We start from the raw sequence: 20,289 nt of genomic DNA on the forward strand, positions 1-20,289 counted from the left end.
CTGCTGCGGTTGTCTGTTAAAATGCCCATTAGTTTACTTACATCACATGACAGATGCAATCTGTGTTAAACAGTGAAGTATTAGAGGCCTTCTGAAGGCCCCAAGACGTCAACTTGATATTCATTTTATATGCTCAAGGGAACATTTAATCATTCAGTGTCGTCTTAAAATGGTTACCATTAGGATTGATTTGGTATGGACTGCAGGATAAAAAATTAAACTTTATGAAGTTATATGTTTGAGTGATTTTGTATATTTGACAGCTTATGTACTTTTTGAACAAATAGTTTTATCAAGTAAAGAATAATGGCAGTATCCTTAACATATATTTTTTAATTGACCTACCATTTCGGGTGTTTTCGATGGGTCTCCATCGCCCAGTACTGGAGGATGCACCTATACTGACCAATGTCTATGGTTTTGTAAGTATACTGTATGTAACAGGTAAATGTGGAGAGAGAGTGAGCTGTAAGGGAGATCTATGGATCTTGTGGTGCAAAGGTGAAAGCACTACTCCCTGTACCACGAAAGCCCTGGCCTCGAGGGCAGAGGCAGTAGTATTCTCACATAGCTATGCCATGCTACAGAATTACCCCTCTCTCTCAAAAACGTCCTTGCATTTGCACCAAGCCCTGAATGCAAACCTGTAAGCTCCTCCAAAGGCCATCCCACTGCTGTCACCAGTGTAACAGGTCGATGTGAAGAAAGAGTGATGGGCATGATCACTGAGCATGATCCATGGATCCTGCAGCATGGGGAATTATTTGTTTTTTTTACATCAAGCTAGTCAGGGCTTGGGTGAATAACTTTCTTGTCTCAGTTAATAAAAAATAATAAAAAAATGACCATCTTCAGTTGAACAACCACAAAATACATTATTGTAAAGGGCGCCTCCTAGTGTTTTTTCAGAAGACTGCGAATGCTCTGTCTCAGTACTTCTTCATGACAGACGGGGAGGGGGAAGCAGAGAACTGTAAGCTCAGTATCCATCTTAAAGAGAAAATAGGAAAGAGAAATCGCGTCCCAGGGTTATCCCTCAAAAACGGTATCTTTTCCTCCTGATCCGTGCTTGGGAGCCCCAGGAGGGGGCTGTGTCATCGTCTGTAGGATGTCCCGACATGAGGGTAAGTGAAAAATAGACGTCCTTAGCGTCGCAGACTGAGCGCTGAAGCTTGCTAGCTAACATGCCATGTTTTGTATTGCAATGCATTGGACAGGGCTCATGATGGCGGCCACCATGAATTTTCAACCTTTTCCCGACCTCCTGATAACTGGGTGGAACCAGGCAGTTTTTCTTTAACGACAGTCTCCGAATTCATTAACAGTCATGTTTCAAATAAGTCATACGTCTAGTCAGGGGCATTTTCTTATAGCGAGTTAGCTAATGCTAATTAGCGTGCTAACGCTAGCTAGCTAAACTGATGATGGTCCGACGGTTGCTAACTAGTTAGCTAGGACGTTAACTAGCTAGCTAACTAGCGTTCTTCAACGCTGTACACAGTAGTAGAGGCTAGTTTGAAGTGTCCAGGCTTTGGTGAATGGAAGGGTGAATGCGTGGTATATTTTGGTATGGCCACAGATTGTTTTCAGAGCTAGTTAGTTAACTGGACTTCGTGCTGAAATACTCAGTCACCAAGGTTTTGGTCATTGAATGCACTGTCATCAAGGTATCGTTAGTTTGAGGCCCTCCGTCACAGTGGGCCAAACCTAGGCATGTATCTAACTAGCTAGCTAGTCTATCGTCACTAAATTATCTAACGTTAGCTACCTATTCTAATTAAATGCATTAACGTTAGCTAGCTAGTTAGGGTTATCGGAGCAGAAGAGTACCGTATACCAGCAAACTAGGTAACTGTAAGCAGAGTGAAGTTAGCTAAGGTTAGCCAAGTTAACTCTGTTAGAGCACGGATTTGGAGAACAACCAGTTTGATAGCTAGCCTTCTCTATCTGGCTTGCTAGACACATTTGTTCACTTGTGCCATATTAGGTCTGGATGACTGGCCAGGTCAGGCCTTTTTCCCCCAATGAAGTTAACGTTGTAGCTAACTAAGGATAATCATTTTTCACTTTAGACACGTTTCTGGTGAGATTTGGAGAGTAATTCATTTTAGCTGGGCTGCTGCAGAGGATCTGTGCGAATATTATGAAGGCCTGTTATGAAGTCGGTGAATTGGTGCATTGGCTAGCTATGTAAAAATGACATACAGGTTCCAAATATGATATTTTTTCTAGGCAGCACACCTTTTATCCCTAGCCTGGTTGTGCTCTGTTAATCTATTACATTCCACTCGTGTCCACTCTTGTCATTAGCAAAAGAGACTGGCCTTTCGGGAAATCTTCAAATATGAACATTCTATCATTAATGAGCTCTAGGAGATCAGAAGATTTAATACAAATTTGATAACCCTCACAGCTATCATCCAATCACAATGTTTATGCAAATTAGGTTGATAGGAAAACGTTCTAACTTAATTCATATATTTGATTGGAAACATTCAAACATTGGGCATTCTGTTGCTGGGAGAACAGCATTCCTGTTTATTGCATTTTTACAAATGTGATCACCACAGAAGCTCTCGCCATTCAAACTTCTCCAGTTCACTGTGAATCGCCTATTTTATATCCTGCAAGGTGCTTTTTTTTCTTCTCTCAAGTAGGTATATAGTTTTTAGTTGCTCAAAATAAGTGAATTGCCAGGGAACTCGCAATATGATATTGTCACAATACTTAGGTGCCAATATGATATGTATTTAGATTATATATGTATTGCAATTTCAATACTGTGATTTTATTGCGATTCCATGGTCCAAACATATTTCTCACCATATGTCTGCTGCGGAGGGACGAGAGTCCTATGTGAGAACGAGATTTGAGCAGTAATGGAAATAAGTGAGGAAAACAAATTGGCTCCCTATTTTAAAAAGATGGAGAACAAGCTTTGAGGGAAAAATACTGGAGTTTTTGTGCAGGTACAGCCAACTAGCAGAAAAATAATATTGCGATATTGTCAAAACAATAAAATAAATAGTTAAATAATATCCCTATATGTCACTATTGATTTCCTCAGTGTTTTAACTACGTTGTCTGTTTCATATCTGCAATCTAATCAGTCAAAAAATATAAATGACCAGTTTATGCTTCAAAACCAACTTTAAGAGGTTTTAAAAATAGGTTCTATTTGACCTAAAATTCCATGACATACAGTAAGGCATTGTTGGCAGAATAGATGGAAGCAGTTAAACATAAATATTTAAGTGATGATGCCAGAGAAGCCGGTGTTTGAATGATATGATGGCACGGGTGTTGTTAGGCCCAAGACGGAAGTCGAGATCAGACTTCGAGGGCATTATCACATTATACAACGGGTTACCAAAATGTTCAAATAATGATTGACATATTTTCATTCAACACTTTATTCATACTATTTCATCCATCCACAAGATGTATATCGGTTTGGTTGCCAGAGACACACGACCCAGTCGTTAAGTCTAAGTTAAGTCTATTTGTTCTGTGTCTATGAACGCAACCCAGTCGTTTGTTCTAAATGTTATATTGCCATACCGGCTGGCAACCTTCTTATCCATTGCTTGCTTGCTTGCTAGCTAGTCAACTACGGCCAACTTGCCAACTTACAGTCATGTCAAACAGTGCAGCCAGAATAACAGCTAAGTAGCTGCATTTGCATTTGTTTAAATGTCACTAGAAAACAGCTTACTTCATCCATAACTAGGGTTGCACATTTTGGGGAATATACAGAGGTGGAAACTTTCCATGGGAATTAACAGGAATATATGGGAATTAATGGAAATATATGCAAATTAATGGCATTTAAATGTAGATGTTTTTTGCATTGGATACATTTACTGTATCATATGGAGACAGAAACATAAACCTTTTACCTTATCATAAGTAGACATAATTGCAAATTATTACATCCTTCCAATAAAACAAAAACAATGTAGTTACAAATTGAACTTTAATTAAATGAGTTGACTCTTCACATGGGATGATTTCACTGAACAACAAAAGGGAATATTGAATGATCCCCAATGATCCATCACATTTCCCCAAAAATGTTCAACATACATCTGTAAAATTTTGGCATGACTGCCATATTGCATCTCCATCCCAAAGCCCTTGCTTGGAAGTGTACTTCACCAGACTGCCAAGAACCTTGCCCTCATCCAGGCCAAGGTGGCGAGACACGGTTGTGATGACATCATAGGCCTTGTTGATCTCTGCACCAGACAGGATGCTCTTGCCAGCATACTTGGGGTCCAGCATGTACGCTGCGGTGTGTATGGGCTTCAGGCAGAAGTCTTCACGCTTTCTGATGTATTTCAGAACTGCAGTTTCCTCTGCTTGGTGCAACAGTGAAGTGGGCAGGGCAGTATGGATTTCTTCTCTTACATCTGTAAGCAGAGTCTTAACATCAGACAGGTTGGCATTGTCTCCCTCAATCCGTGCAATGGCTACTGCTATAGGTTTCAGGAGTTTCAGGCTCCTTTCCACTCTCTCCCAAAATACATCATCCAGGAGGATCCTCTTGATGGGGCTGTCCATATCGGCAGACCGTGATATGGAGAGACTCCTGCCCCTCCCTAACGGGTGTTGCTGGGCAGCTTCAATGTGGTGCTCTTATTCTTCTCACTTTGCTCGGTGAGGTAGATTGCTGCTATAACTTGATGACCCTTCACATACTTAACCATTTCCTTGACTCTCTTGTAGTGTGTATCCATTGTTTTCAGTGCCATGATGTCTTTGAGGAGCAGATTCAATGCATGCCAGCACAGCCAATGGGTGTGGTGTGAAGGTAGGACTCCTCCACTTTAGACCAAGCAGCCTTCATGTTCAGAGCATTGTCTGTCACCAGTGCAAATACCTTCTGTGGTCCAAGGTCATTGATGACTGCCTTCAGCTCATCTGCATTGTAGAGACCGGTGTGTCTGTTGTCCCTTGTGTCTGTGCACTTGTAGACTACTGGTTGAGGGGTGGAGATGATGTAGTTAATTTTTCCTTGCCCACGAACATTCGACCACCCACCAGAGATGATTGCAATACAGTCTGTTTTCTCTATGATTTGCTTGACCTTCACTTGAACTCTGCATCCAGAAAATTAGTAGATAAAGCATGTCTGGTTGGAGGGGTGTATGCTGGGCAAAGACCATTCAGAAATCTCTTCCAATACACATTGCCTGTGAGCATCAGAGGTGAACCAGTTGTATACACAGCTCGAGCACGACATCCATCAGCATTTCTGACTACGTTCCTCCATTGAGTCAAAATAAACTTCTCATTCCAGGAGGACCATGAGCTGTTGCTATCGATAAGGTGTCTGATTCGTCATTTTCACCTCAAATAGAAGTAAAGGGACTTTTGTCAGAGGTTGCTTGTTGTGAGCGCTGAGGGAACTTTATGCACTTTGCCAGATGATTCTGCATCTTTTTTGCATTATTCACATATGATATGGCACAGTATTTGCAAATGTACACAGCTTTTCCTTCTACATTAGCTGCAGTGAAATGTCTCCACACATCAGATAGTGCCTGTGGCATTTTCTTGTAAAGATTAGAAAAAATCCAAATACAATTCCATGTACAGATAAATAGTGAAGAAGTTAGATTAAACAACTACTTTGTAAAATAAATATTTTAAAATGAAACATTTATGGAAACAGGTGAATTAAGACTGTTAGCAGGCTCAAGTAAGCTAAAAACCCACATGGTAGCAAAAACTAATTAGCAGAAATGGTTAGAAATGATTTAAAAACACTTTGCTGTAGGCTACTATTTACTAGTTAACAAGAAATGTATGTCATAACTATATTCACCCCACTCAGTATTGTACTCAAAACTTACCAGAAAGCATGTAGTCCTTGGCTCAGACAGTGTAGTAGTGTGGGCTTAATAGCATCTCATTAGTGTGCAAGATCTTGAGAATCAGCTGTACATGTGATGGAAGAGTGCACTGCACATGTCATGGAAGAATGCACTGTGCATGCAGAGGGTTGCAATTCTAATTGGGGATAGTTTAGTTTAACCAAAATAGGCCATAAGACCTAGAATTGCCTTGTGTATCCCTTGTGCTAACCTTTTTGATGAATTTGAGCAAAATTACCCAAATTCCCAGGCTTAACTTCCCATGGAAAAATCCCAGAAATTTCCCGGAAAGTTTCCGACCCTTTGCAACCCTATCCATAACAATGAGCTAATGATGTGTGTTTTCACCTGGTATAGAAAATGTGGTCTCTCCTCAGGACACTGTTGTTCAGAGGAGCTAGCCAAAAATACAGCTAACTTCAAACTGAAGATGGAAAGACTGCAAACTAGCTGCATTTAATTTCATTTGACCTATTTTCTACTGACATGTCTTTGTATATATCCATAAAGGTTATGCTGATTTAATGATTTCGATTGGCTGAGAAAAGCTGCCTGCCTGTTTTTATTGTCCCGACCCCTACACATTCATTGCTATGGTATTGAAACAATGTTGCAAATGTCAGAGACTAACAACAAGGTTTATACCCATCTACACTATTGAAAACCAACTGGTAGTCTAAAATAAATGGGGAAATATGTCTAGATACTTTTTTACAGTGGAGATCAAGTTTATAAATTGTCTGGCTGAGCTGAGGAGACCGTGGATTCTGCAGTGAGATGGAACAGAGTAAATTGGCATTTCAACGTCATAGCTTTAGCTGGTGGTAACTTGTGGAATAGACTTCCGCCTACGCAATCAGCGTCCAGGATTAGACCCACCCATTGTATAAAATTCACCAATACATGTCTTGGTAGTCCCAAAACTATTGATATCAGCTGACCTGGTACATTGTTTGCTGCTGCCACCCATTCGGGATGCACCGTCAAACACCAGGCCCGCGGGCTGAATAGGACACAGAAGCGAGTATAAATGAGTCAACAGTCTTTATGAAATTAGACTGATGCGTCGCATAGGTTAAGTCCACTTCAGTTGCAGTTTTATTTACTGCAGTGTCTATTAATTGTTAAAACACACGGCCGCTTTCCCATTTTATATTGCTATGGAATTTTCACAAATGCCTTACTATATTTAATTCCCAAACATTCCATGAATTTATGAAAATGACCTTATGTAAGTGCTTGCTTGTCAGAAGAAGGAACAAGTGTAATTCTTCTTGGGGGGTGACTGAACAGATTTGAATAAGATGTCATGTTGCTAAAATGCGGTCAATTCCACTTTTTAATAAGAGAGGAGTCATGATAATCAGCGTATTTGCGAGGAATGACGACAGGTGCCAGTTACATTACTTTCCCCATTAATGGGCTGCCTAGTGGCACAGCAGTCTAAGGCGTTTCTGTGCACTACAGTCCCTGGTTCGAGTCCAGGCTGAATCACATCCGGCTGTAATTGGGTGTCCCATAGGGTGGCGCACAATTGGCCCAGTGTCGTCCGGGGTAGGCCGTCATTGTAAATAAGAATTTGTTCTTAACTGACTTGTCTAATTAAATAAATTGAATTTTAAAAAATGTACGGGATGCAACTGAAGCAAACGTAGCTCGATTTTAATCTTGTAGGCTAATATTTTCTGTATCATTCTTTCTCTCTCATTACGGAGTCCTCTCTAGCCACTTTGAACAACATGATCTTGCATTGACACTACCTTCTCACAAGGGAATGACTGCAGCAGGTTTGTAACGGTATTCACACAGTCGGTATTAGATAGAATGTTTCGGCCCTACCTACCAGTGGGGAAATCAACCTGTTACTTAGATTACCCCACTGGCTCACAGCCCAAAATTTCATTTTAAAAAGTAAAGCTTTCTTGTAATCCATTTGTTTTAGTCAATTACAAAACTACATTTTAAGAAATGTACAACATGTCTAAAGAGTACTTTTAAAAATGTCCTGCTCCCTAGCGTTCTTACGACCTAGAAAAACGTAATATTGTAGGGCTACTGACCGGAACGATAAGTTAGCCTAGACCAACAACACAAATGGACTTTACAGCTACAAGTAGTGAGTGGCGTTAAATGTCTTAGCTGTGTGATATGTTTACCACACACATAGCTATGTGTAGCCTACCTGAACACGGCATCCCCACATTTCCCACACAGAATAGTCTGAATCCACAGGGCTCTTCTCGCAGGCTCTATTTCCCTACTTGGGAGTATTACAAACCTTAGGTTGGGATTTTTTTTACTTGGCTACATGTACATTGAACAACACAGCAGCTTTTCGGGCATGTTTTGTTATTTCTCTATAACAAAAAAACTTTTATAATGGCAATCAATTGGAAATAATTTAGTTTTCCCCCAATTTGTGGGTGTGGTCGAGGGGAATTCCTTATGGGAATACCGACTGCGACTGTTTGTTTGTTCTACAAATTCTATATTGCACCAAATTTGCGCGCACCCCATGTCCCATTACATTGTCATGGAAAATATTCATGTTTCCGTCTACCAATCAGCAACTGTGCCGTAAATTCGGCTGCGTAATTGAGATTGCCGAAAGGCCAGCAGTCTCTTTGGCAAATGACAGGAGTGGAACGTTAGCTTAAAAGACTGGTACCCAGGCTACTTTTATCCAGAGTCCAGACAAGCATTGCATAGGGGCAATTTCACAGTAGGAGTGACACTGAAACCAAAAATGTAAAAGTTTGAAAAAATGCCAATAACTTTAACATTTACTTGGAACAGTGCAGAATCAAAGATTGGTAACAGAATGATGGCACAAACTGTCATTCTGTGGTGTGAAAGACCGTTTTGCAAGTATAACAAGATTTTCTATTGGGCAAATTCAGGTAGGTCCCTCCCCGTTTCGTTTGCTTCAGTTTAAGAAACGTTTTGCAACAGGCCTCATTTATAAACGATTGCGTACGTACAAAATATGCCCCAGAACATGCATGCACCAGTTTTCACGCAAAAGTTGGCATTTATAAAAACTGAACTTGATGTGAGAATGTGGTTATCCTCCCACAAACTTTAGGTCATGCGTACGTACAGTTCCTAGTGGTTGAAGTATTGCTTTGCAAGAAGGCAAGTGAGTGCAAATGGGGGAATAAATGATGACTTATACATAACAAAAAAACAGGTAGCTAAATATAATAACAAGATGCAATAATTTGCTGTTCGTGAGAAACTATTTATTTTATCTTTACATTCATTCTAAAATAATTACATCTATTTCCAATTCAAATTCCTCACCTTTTCTGACTGTGATGGTTTCATACTCGTGAAATAGCCTATAGGCCTGCAACAAGGGACGAATGGTAGCCTATCTTAACATCTCTCGTGTAATTTGGACCCACTCCACAGCAGTAAATAGATAAGCTACCGGTATTGAAAGTATTTTGCTCTATGTGATCCTAAACACAGTTTAACAGTAGAGCAGATGGTTCTCCTTTTCTGTTGACATTTTGTAGACCACGTCTGAATACTGTAATTTCACATTTCTCGAGTAGACAAGACACTTTCATTTATAAACATAAATATATCATGACCATTGCACCTTTTCTAGCCGCGATGAGTGCATGTTCGGAGTAGCCCTACAACAGATTGGCGTGCTCGTCTCTCATTTAATTGGGCCTATTAGATAGGCTATTATCATTGAATGTTTGTTCTCTTTTCACCTGAAAGGGATTTATAACATATGGTGTAATTTAACTGGTGAACAGACAGTTGATATTTTTTTGCATTAAATTGTAGGCCACAACTGTAAGTAGACCAACTATAGTAAAAAAAAAAAGTTTCCAGAGTGGATAATATTTAAGAATTTGCGGGCAGTGCAGCATATTTAAGGTTCAGGAGGAAGTAAATACCAAAGCATTATTGAATTAAATTATATGTTTAGAGGTTCACAGCAATTTGCAATTGTTTTCGTATTTCCGAAACAGCAAATGTCACTGAAAATAAAAAAATATACAAATCTGCCAACACATTTAATCAAGTTCGCTATTGCTATTTCCTTTAGATATTCGGCAGGGTAGCCTAGTGGTTAGAGCGTTGGACTAGTAACCGGAAGGTTGCCGTCATTGTAAATAAGAATGTGTTCTTAACTGACTTGCCTGGTTAAATAAAGGTCAAATAAAAAATACAAATAAATAAAAATTCTGTCTTGGCCCAATTCCAATACTTCCAAAGTATTCAGCAAAAAGGGGGGATTATTGTATCTTGGAAAGGTGATTGATGGGCTTTATTCAGGCGGTAGGTCTGATTTATAACGGGAAACATGCATATGTAGTCATTTCAGGAATAGCGCCTGCAGGTATTTAGTATAAAATGTGTGCAACGGTTATAAATGAGGCCCCTGACCTCTGAGTAGTGTAGCAAGGGGTGTAATTCATTTGGTACCATTTCCCATTAGTGCTTGATTGTCATCAAAGGATGGGAAGTCAGCTGCTGTTGTCATCATCACAGAGCAAGGGCATATTCTCAAATTGAAAATGTTGAGAATCCAGACAATTGAATGACCAATCTTGTACAGAAGTTTTCAGTTCTCATAAATGTCTGACTATATGTGAGCAAGGAACAGCATCCTAGCCTTTTCCTTTTTCAGTTCCTTCACTTTGTATCCGTTTTGTCAGTTGCCTAAGGAGTGATAAGGGCTATGTGATAAATGCCTTGGCTTTATAACTGGTGAAATTGTCTGATAAAAGCAGCAGTAACAAAGTGAAGGTGGTGGTTATAGCAGTTTAGATAATGTCCTCCTTCAGACAGGCGTCATCGTGAGATGACAAAGAAAGGGCACAAAGGGACAGGAAGCGGACAATGGGGTGCCTTTTTCAAATGGTTATTTTTATTTTCACTGTCTACGTGCTCCGTTTATTTTCTCCAGATCATCTCTTTTGCCTCTCTTTAGGCCTGCTTAGTTTATTATGTAATATAAAGCCCGGGCAACAAATGGGAAAAGAATACGTACAAATGCATAAGAGCCGATAAGATGGGGCATTATTATTCAGTGCCAGCCAGGCACACACACTGGCATTCCTTAATGACTTGCTACTGACTTTTAGGTGGATTGTCTTCTCGGTTGGCATTTGTGGATTAGTGTCAGTGCCAAAGACTGGCTGAGGAGTGTCAGCCAGCTTCGGAGCAGACTGTACTTTCTTTCTCTCTCCCTCTCTCCTCCTCTCTCTTTCTCTCTGGTCGTAGGCCTACTCCACGCTATCATGTATGCAATTAGCCTATACGTTGACATTCAGTACTCACCCTTGTTTTGCAGGTGTGAGCTGTGACGCGTGTTTAAAAGGGAACTTCAGAGGGCGCCGGTACAAGTGTTTAATTTGCTACGACTACGACCTGTGCGCGTCGTGCTACGAGAGCGGCGCCACCACAACGAGACACACGACAGAACACGCCATGCAGTGTATATTAACCAGGGTAGACTTTGGTAAGGACATTTGCAGCGTAGATTAGACATTTATAACAGGAGTTTTTTTTCCTGACCACGTGGGCCCAAACTGGGCTTGGACTTCTTCTTGGTCTGGTCATGTGGTCAGGAAAAAAACACTTTGCCCTAATTGTATTGTATATAAAATGTTTGTGTTATGATGATGATAACAGCGACTCTAAAGACGGATTGTTTTCTTTGCAGACCTGTATTACGGCGGTGAGGCGTTCTCAGTAGAGCAGCCCCAGAGCTTTTCTTGTCCTTACTGTGGTAAAATGGGATACACAGAGACATCCCTACAGGAGCATGTCGCCTCCGAGCATACAGAGACCTCCACAGAGGTGGTGAGTGGACACATCATCCTAGTGTTTCATCTAGCTTTACTAAGATGGGAAAGACCATTCCCCCAGTCTAGCTCTGTTGCCCTTTTGCTTAAAAAAAAAATGTCCTCCATTGGTTTCAATAGGATGTTTTTGGCGTTTACGTCCTCCTATAAGAATCTATGGTTAGATTAGATTCCAGGGCTCATGGACACATTAACACAATTCTCAAATGGTTATTTTGCAACTGACGCTTGTCAATAACTTAAAATAACTTGAGTGGTCAGTTGAATATATCCAGAGGGTGTTTACTGCTTGCTTTATTTCAGATCTGTCCAATATGTGCTGCGTTGCCGGGCGGGGACCCCAATCATGTGACCGACGACTTTGCTGCTCATCTCACACTTGAACACAGAGCACCTAGAGATTTAATATCTTTTCAATGCAGCTCTTCTCTGTCTGCGTGTGTCTGCTTAAGCGCGTGTGTGTACACCATTGTGGGCAGGGTGTGTATTGTTTCTGATTATTCCAAGTATTTGCGAACCCTTTCAACTCTGCTCCTTAACCTGCCTGGTTTACGATGAGTCCAGCGGCGTCCGGCACGTGCGTCGGATGTTCCACCCCGGTCGCGGGCTGGGCGGTCCCAGGGCACGCAGGACCAACATGCACTTTACTAGCAGCTCCACCGGGGGGCTCTCCTCCTCACAGAGCTCCTCGTACTCACCCAGTAACAGGGAAGCCATGGACCCCATAGCAGGTGAGCAGTGCACCTGGTCTGACCAGCCTCTGTCTGTGTAGTCAACGACAAGCAGGGTCTTTCCCATTGAGATGGATAGAGAATCTGGTTGTCTGCTCTTTACTCCCTGATCTGTGTTCACTTCTGCTATATTTTATTCACCAGTCTGCACTGGAGTCACTTGAATGTTGACTTCAGTGGTTATCTTTCCGTGAGATGTAATGGCTCTGGCTCTGAATCTCGTATGAAGTATAACCCTCAGTCCTAGTGCGGTGCCTCTTTTCTGTGACAGTCTTACTGTATATCACATTCACCTGTCTCTACTGGAGCCTAGTTTGAAACTATTCATCTCGCTAGAAGAAACTCGGAACACACTTCTTCATCTCTCCTCCCACAGAGCTGTTGTCTCAGCTGTCGGGCGTGCGGCGCTCTGCGGGCGGCCAGCTCAACTCGTCGGGCCCGTCCGCATCTCAGCTGCAGCAGTTACAGATGCAGTTGCAGCTGGAGCGCCAGCAGGCCCAAGCGGCCCGGCAACAGCTGGAGACGGCCAGGAACACCACGCGACGCTCCAACCCCGGCGGCAACATCGGCGCCACCATCCCCCCGCCCAGCGCCGTCGCCAACTCGGCCGGCGTGGCCGAGAGCAACCCCATGGCCTCCCACAGCTCCCAGTTCCTGCTCACACGGTGAGTTGGTCGATCCCTCTGAGGTGTACATGTGAACAGAGCCTTTAAATGTTTTTATTTTTTAACTTGACTATATTATAAATGGAAGGCTCTGTACACACACACACACTGTTCGCTGTTACTGCTATCAGGCCCCAGGTGTTGAATGCCCCGAGTGGCAGGATCTGCTCTGCCCCCCCCCTCCCCTTTGCATGGTGTCTCCCTCCACTTGTTCTCTCCCCACCCATAGACTCACAGGTCTCCTCTCCTACTACCCTTTTTCGATACCACAACGTGTAAAACAGTTTGGTACTAGAATTTTGTTCGTTTTTGTTCCTCTTATCAAATGTCTCACGTTTGGAAATCAACTAATTGTTTATCATAAGGCATGAACAGAATACATCAGTGATTCATATTCCCTGCAACTTTCTGAAGAGGCAACGGCATGGGAATACCCGTCTGTGTGTGGTGCGCGTGTTCACCACTTTGTGTATCCGTTAGTGTTGCCTAATAAATCGGACTGTGATACCAATTCTTGGTATAACGCCTGCAACAACTTCGAAAGTGTCCTTACAAGCCAGAATGTTGAATAAAATACAATTTGAACTTACTCTACAGATTCTGTTTTGGTCCTTCAGTGGGTCGAAATTTGAGACAAAATATCCACAGGAAGGTATTATTCGCCAGACTATTTAAAGCGCCGGTACTGCCGTTGTAATTTGAAAACCTGGCACGTGTGCAAAGCCATGTAAACACTAGTGATCGGAGAAGAAAATCGATAGAAGTTTTGGGACAAAATGATATCAATATTTGACTACCGAGTATTGATTTGACTTATCAAAATGGCAGTATATTTCATCCTATAGCTTGTTCTACATCTTTTTAAATAGTGAGTCATCATGTTTTCAGCTCTTATTTCTCTGACTGATCAAACTTGTTTTTTCATGCTCTTTGTCTCTCTGCAGCAAACCTAAAATGTGCGATATGTTTGGAACGTCAATCGCAATAAATTTGCAGTGTCGAATTGCAATACATATAGAATCGTGAAAATTGCAATACATACCTAAGTATCATGATAATATCGTATTGAGGTCCCTGCCAATTCCCAGCCCTAGTAAACCTGCAAGACTTCGGTTTGTATGCATGCATCGCATATACAGCGCATTTGGAAAATACTTTCAAATCCTCAATCTACACACAACACCCCATAAAGACAAAGAGGAAACGGGTTTTTAGACATTTTTACTAATGTATTGAATATTAAAAAAATAAATAATAATTAAACAAGTCATGAGGTCGGAATTGTCCATAGAGACAGGATTGTGTCGAGGCACAGATCTGGGGAAAGGTACCAACAAATGTCCGCAGCATTGAAGGTCCCCAAGAACACAGTGGCCTCTGATTCTTAAATGGAAGAAGTTTGTAACCACCAAGACTCTTCCTAGAACTGGCCACCCGGGCCAAACTGACCAATTGGGGGAGAAGGGCCTTGGTCAGGGAGGTGACCCAAGAACCCAGTAGTCACTTAGAGAGCTCCAGAGGTCCTCTGTGGAGATGGGAGAACCTTCCAGAAGGACAACCATCTTTGCAGCACTCCACCAATCAGGCCTTTTTGGTAGAGTGGCCAGACGAAAGCCACTCCTCAGTAGAAGGCACATAACAGCCCGCTTGGAGTTTGCCAAAAGGCACCTAAAGACACTCAAATCATGAGAAACAAGATTCTTTGGTCTGATGAAACCAACATTGAACTGTTTGGCCTGAATGACAAGCGTCACTTCTGGAGGAAACCTGGCACCATCCCTATGGTGAAGCATGTTGGTGGCAGCATCATGCTGTGGGGATGTTTTTCAGCAGCAGGGACTGGGAAACTAGTCGGGATTGAAGGAAAAATGAACAGAGCAAAGTACAGAGATCCTTGATGAAAACCTGCTCCAGAGCTCTCAGGACCTTAGACTGGGGCGACGGTTCACCTTCCATTAGGATAACAACCCTAAGCACACTGCCAAGACAATGCAAGAGTGGCTTCAGGACAAGTCTCTGAATGTCCTTGAGTGGCCCAGCCAGAGCCTGGACTTGAACCCGACCGAACATCTCTGGAGACACCTGAAAATAGCTGGGCAGCGACGTTCCCCTCAAACCTGACAGAGCTTGAGAGGATCTGCAGAGAAGAATGGGAGAAACTCCCCAAATGCAGGTGTGTTAAGCTCGTAGCGTCATACCCAAGAGGACTCGAGGTTGTAATCGCTACCAAAGGTGCTTCAACAAAGTACTGAGGAAAAGGTCTGAATACTTATGTAAATGTGATTTGGAAAAAATACATGTTTATTTAATACATTTGCAGTAACGTCTAAACCTGTTTTTGCTTGGTCATTATGGGGTATTGTGGGTGGATTTAATCCAAACAATTTAATTCATTTTAGAATAAGGCTGGAACGTTACAATGTGGAAAAAGTCAAGGGGTCTGAATACTTTCCGAATGCACTGTACTTCGTCTTGTGCACACGTTTTAGGTCACGAGCAAACTCATCTGGAGACTCGTGTTTTGAAGTCAGTTTAATAATACTTTTTTGGGGAAATTTTGTCTAAAATTTTTAACCCACTGATGGCCCAACCCCACAGACAATCGGCAGAGTAAGTTCAAATATACATTTATTCAATATTTGTATATAGGCGAGTTTATTTTTTTTATTTTTTTTACTATGTAAATGAGTGTACACAATTGGGACTACCATTAGCGATGCTAATGATAACTGTCTTCGGATAGATGGAAAGGCTTTCCCAACAACATTCTCAATTAAAAGTTAACTACAAAGTAGCCTGTGCCTACCTAGCAAAATCATGATGATTTGCATCAATCCAGTGGCCATTTGTTCTGCAAACTCCATCACAGGATCAAAGCAAACTTTTTTTTTCTCACTGGCCAAAAATCTAATGGCCAGAACAGAATTTCTAATGGCCCGGACGTGGTGTGATTTAAAATTTAAAAAAAAAATTATATATATATATATATCAATAAATCATGCCGGGCATATAGCATGTGTCAAACTCCTTCCGCTGAGGGCCGAGTGTCTGCCTGTTTTCACTCCACTTGATAGATGAATTAAGCTCACTAATTAGTAAGGAACTTCACTCACCTGGTTGTCTAGGTCTTAATTGAAAGGAAAAAACAAAAACCTGCAGACACTTGGCCCTCCGTGGAATGAGTTTGACACCCCTGGCCTATAGGTTAGCATGCTTCTCTCTATATTCAGCTATTAATAGGCTATATGTATTTTAAAATGCGCTTTAATACAATTTAGAAATGCAAGTCATTACTCTATTCTTCAGAATTGCATATTAATTATACATTTGTATAAGTATGTAATTTTGAGGGAAAATTCTAAATCTCAAAGTAGGACGATGCCTCTAAAGGGTCAGAGACACACCAAGAAATCTTAATATATATAGGTACTTAGCACCCCTACCCAGTGTCGGCAGTTAACATTTTGTTGTTCACACAGCCGTTTAACCACAGATCAAATAAATACTCCAGACCACAAGGTGGCGGCAGCTTGTTTTGTATTTTGCCAGCATTAGAAAACAGATAGCTAAATTGCAAGCTGTGCAAATGTTTTTGCTAGTTAGCTAGAATTGTTAGTAAGTCCTTGTGGCAATCTGGCTAGTATCAACAACTATACTGAACAAAAATATAAACGCAACATAAAGTGTTGGTCCCATTTTAATTTCTCTGCCAATGTTATTTTTGTGAATTTGGCAGTACGTCCAACCGGCCTCACAACTGCCGACAACGTGTAACCCCGCCAGCCCAGGACCTCCACATCCGGCTTCTTCACCTGCGGGATAGTCTGAGGAGGGGGAGGGGGGTAGTCAGGACTATTTCTGTCTGTAATAAAGCCCTTTTGTGGGGGAAAACTCATTCTGATTACCTGGGCCTGGCTCCCCAGTTCGGTGGACCAGGCTCATGGCTGGCCCTTGCCCAGTCGTGTGAAATCCATAGATTAGGGCCTAATGAGTTTATTTCAATTGACTGATTTCCTTCTATGAACTGTAACTCGTTTTTGAAATTGTAGCATGTTGCGTTTATTTTTGTTCAGTGTAGGTAACTAGTACCATTTATAATTAAATCACAATGGATACATTTTTTAGAAAGCAGCCAAGAGTCAGTGTAGAAGTGAGCTAGCTATGTTGTGCTATTGCATATGGCGACGCTAACCGTTAAGCTAACATTAGCTAGTAAGCGAACTGGCACTGACAGTATGAGATAATGGAGAAGAATTATTTATTAATCATGCTAGATAGCTAGCTTGGTTTAAAAAAATATGTAAAGACTTGCTCTAGAAAAAAGGTGCATTATGCAGCTTTGTTTTTAGTTAAAACAATTCTGATGAACTGGGAGTGGATTACACTGGGTAAAGTGCCCTCTTTTTTTTAATTGTATTTTTCTTGTCACTCCTGTCGGCTCTCCCACGTGGAGGTTCGTGCTCTTTGATTGGCTCAAAGTCAAGTTGTCCACCACTGCCGAGCATTGCGAGTCCACAAGTAATGCTGGGCATACACTACACAACTTTTAAAATGCTAACAACTTGGACGTGCTCACATTTTCTGATTTCCTTGTCCTAAATGTTTCATTCTGTCTACACTCAACCCCAGGACATGGGTGATCACATTACACGATGATTCCTTAGTTAATCCTGCCTTGAGTTTCTCGATTGTTGTCGGGGAAAAAATGCTGACACGCAAACATTGAGCTGCTTTATTAGTGTGCAAATTATTATTTGCAGAAACGTCAACAACTTTATGAAGGACAGAATATGGGCTTAATTTCATATGATCTTTTTGGTTTCTGTCAGTAGTTCGCAGATGTAATATTGGTGGAGTATGTTTTGCATGGAGATTTTAATCTAACGACCAATGGAAAGGTCTAAAATGAGCAAACTGGACCATGTAAAACTAACTTGCCCATTTGAAAAGGCAGGCACGTTCTCTCCACAGCTCCATCAATCAGTCTTCCATCACCTCAGTCCACGTGGTGCGTGTTGTTGCTAGATTTTTTTCCTAGACCTAAAAAGCATTGTGGACTTAGAACATTCAATTTTGTTTTTCTATTAAAAAAAATAAATAAAATGTGTAAAATCTGTCACTCCCCGCTTTCTTTTTTGCCGTGTGGTCGAGTATCGTGATGCTAACCCTGGTATCAAAGTCTAAATTCTGTTATGTCAACACTACTGCAGTAGTCCCTGCCTCTGCTCGGTGCTAACCAGTTCCCCTCTTCTTTGTCCCGCTAAAGGTTAAACGAGCCCAAGATGTCGGAGGCGGAGCGGCAGGTGCTGGAGGGCGAGCGCGCCGACCGCAGCCTGTTCGTTCAGGAGCTGCTGCTGAGCACGCTAATGCGCGAGGAGAGCTCTTCCTCGGACGAGGACGAGCGGCGAGATTTCGCCAGCTTTGGGGCCATGGGCTGCGTGGATATCATGCCTTTAGACGTGGCCCTGGAGAATCTCAACCTCAAGGAGAGCGGTACAGGCAGCTACGGCAGCAGCTCGAGGAGCTCTAAGGAGCCTCCACCGCCTCCTCTTTGATGATATCCCAGCACCACGCAGACTTTGTCCTCTGTGCTGCCACTGCCAGTGATGGGCGGGCGGTGCAGCAGGCTGTATTTTGGTTTGTTTTTTGGTGATTGTAATTTCAGGTCTGTCACCTTTGTTACATTGTGTACAACCATAAAAAAGGAGAACGGGAGCGATTGGGGAAAGTGCAAGTGGATGAGTGCGCAGCGCCGAGCGAGCGATGAAGAGAAAATAAATATATAAATATATATTAAAAAGTTGATAATCACATAATTTTTCTTTAGCAGGTCAGCATTAGGTAGCCGTGGCAGACCTCTGCTTCCTGTTCTCATGCAAAAGGCTCCTTTATAAATACTCCACATTCAAAAACTGAAGAGGAATCAGACACCCTCTGATGAAGCTGCTGTGTGTATTTATGACTTAACTAATAAAGTGCTTGAATGGTTTACCATAACTACTGCATGAGGTTCTTTGCAGCGTGCATGACTTTTAATGACCTTATCGTCATTAAAAAGCTCAAAAAATTAAATAAATCCCCATGCTTTTTTATCTTCCACCGTTTTAAAAGGGTTACATGATTTGAGTTTTTCTGAAAAATTGAATATCACCCATAAACTGACACACTGAAAAGTTTAGGAACTTTTACAACTTTTTAACATTTTTAATAGAAAAAAGCAACCTATTGGAATCTGTTGTAGCTTTTAAAAAGAAAACAATGCAATGTGTTTGTCTCTCAGCTCCGGTTTGTCCTTCCCTCTCTGTGACACCATCGTCTGTATATAACAACTTGCGGCACTAATGTCAACTCAAGACGTCTGCGTCTACTTAGCAGATGATAAAATAATACAGTACTAGGAGCAGAAAAACAAGATCTTGCCTCTGACATGTTTCCTAGATGTTGATGTTTTAGTGATAAGCAGTGTGTAACCACCAGATGTAGTTTCTAATTTATGCACCTGTACAGAAGAACTAGTCTCTCCCATTATCATCAATCGCACTCAACTCTGCTCCTCTCTCTGCTTCTGTAGGCCCAGACTCCCTCCCTGCATTCAGTTGTATTTCTTCTCTTTGTTGAGGAAGGGGAGCTCGGGACTCCACATTGCAGCCATTGTTTTTTGTACGAGTTACGTTCAGATTTAGTTTTTCAGCTGAAGATAGCACCTTCTATTTATTCCCTTTTTTCTTTTTTTCTCTGATTCTTTAAAGCCTTGTAATGAATCATGCCACCTCCATGCCTATACTCTTATACTCTATGTAAAATACAATGAGATGTATATTGAATTTGTGCGTTAACTTTCATAATGGTTCTAGGACATGGGCAGACTTTTTTTTTTTTTCTTTTTTTTTTAATGTAAATTTAGAATACTACAATAAACTGCGCACAGCTTTTGATGAAACGAAGCACCTCCCTCTTTATCTGTATGATGGCATGTTATTCGGCTACTGTATAGGGCTTTTCACACTGCTGAGCTGTACCAAGCTGTACTGGTTGCGCATCCACCATAGTCCCTGGAACCGTGCTGGAAAGGGCAATGTGGAAAAATAACAAACCCTTACCCAGTACAGTTTGGTTATGGTCTGCACATAATTGTGAAACGGGTATATAGTTAAAGTCAGAAGTTTACAGAAACCTTAGC

At 41.6% G+C, this 20,289-nt stretch overlaps 1 protein-coding gene across 1 annotated transcript; it reads left to right on the forward strand.

The window, feature by feature from the left end:
• The first annotated feature begins 896 nt into the window (after window positions 1–896).
• kcmf1 (potassium channel modulatory factor 1) lies at window positions 897–20,049 on the forward strand. The gene is made up of 7 exons (XM_021602990.3): window positions 897–1,124; window positions 11,200–11,367; window positions 11,572–11,711; window positions 12,017–12,118; window positions 12,267–12,444; window positions 12,821–13,109; window positions 18,376–20,049. Exons 1-7 carry the CDS (start codon window positions 1,109–1,111, stop codon window positions 18,662–18,664), a joined length of 1,182 nt encoding a protein of 393 aa, XP_021458665.2. The 5' UTR covers window positions 897–1,108; the 3' UTR covers window positions 18,665–20,049.
• The last annotated feature ends 240 nt before the right edge of the window (window positions 20,050–20,289 follow it).

This window comes from Oncorhynchus mykiss, chromosome 5 (assembly GCF_057628025.1).
Source record: "Oncorhynchus mykiss isolate SJ-2025 chromosome 5, ASM5762802v1, whole genome shotgun sequence".
Classification (NCBI taxonomy): Eukaryota; Metazoa; Chordata; class Actinopteri; order Salmoniformes; family Salmonidae; genus Oncorhynchus; species Oncorhynchus mykiss.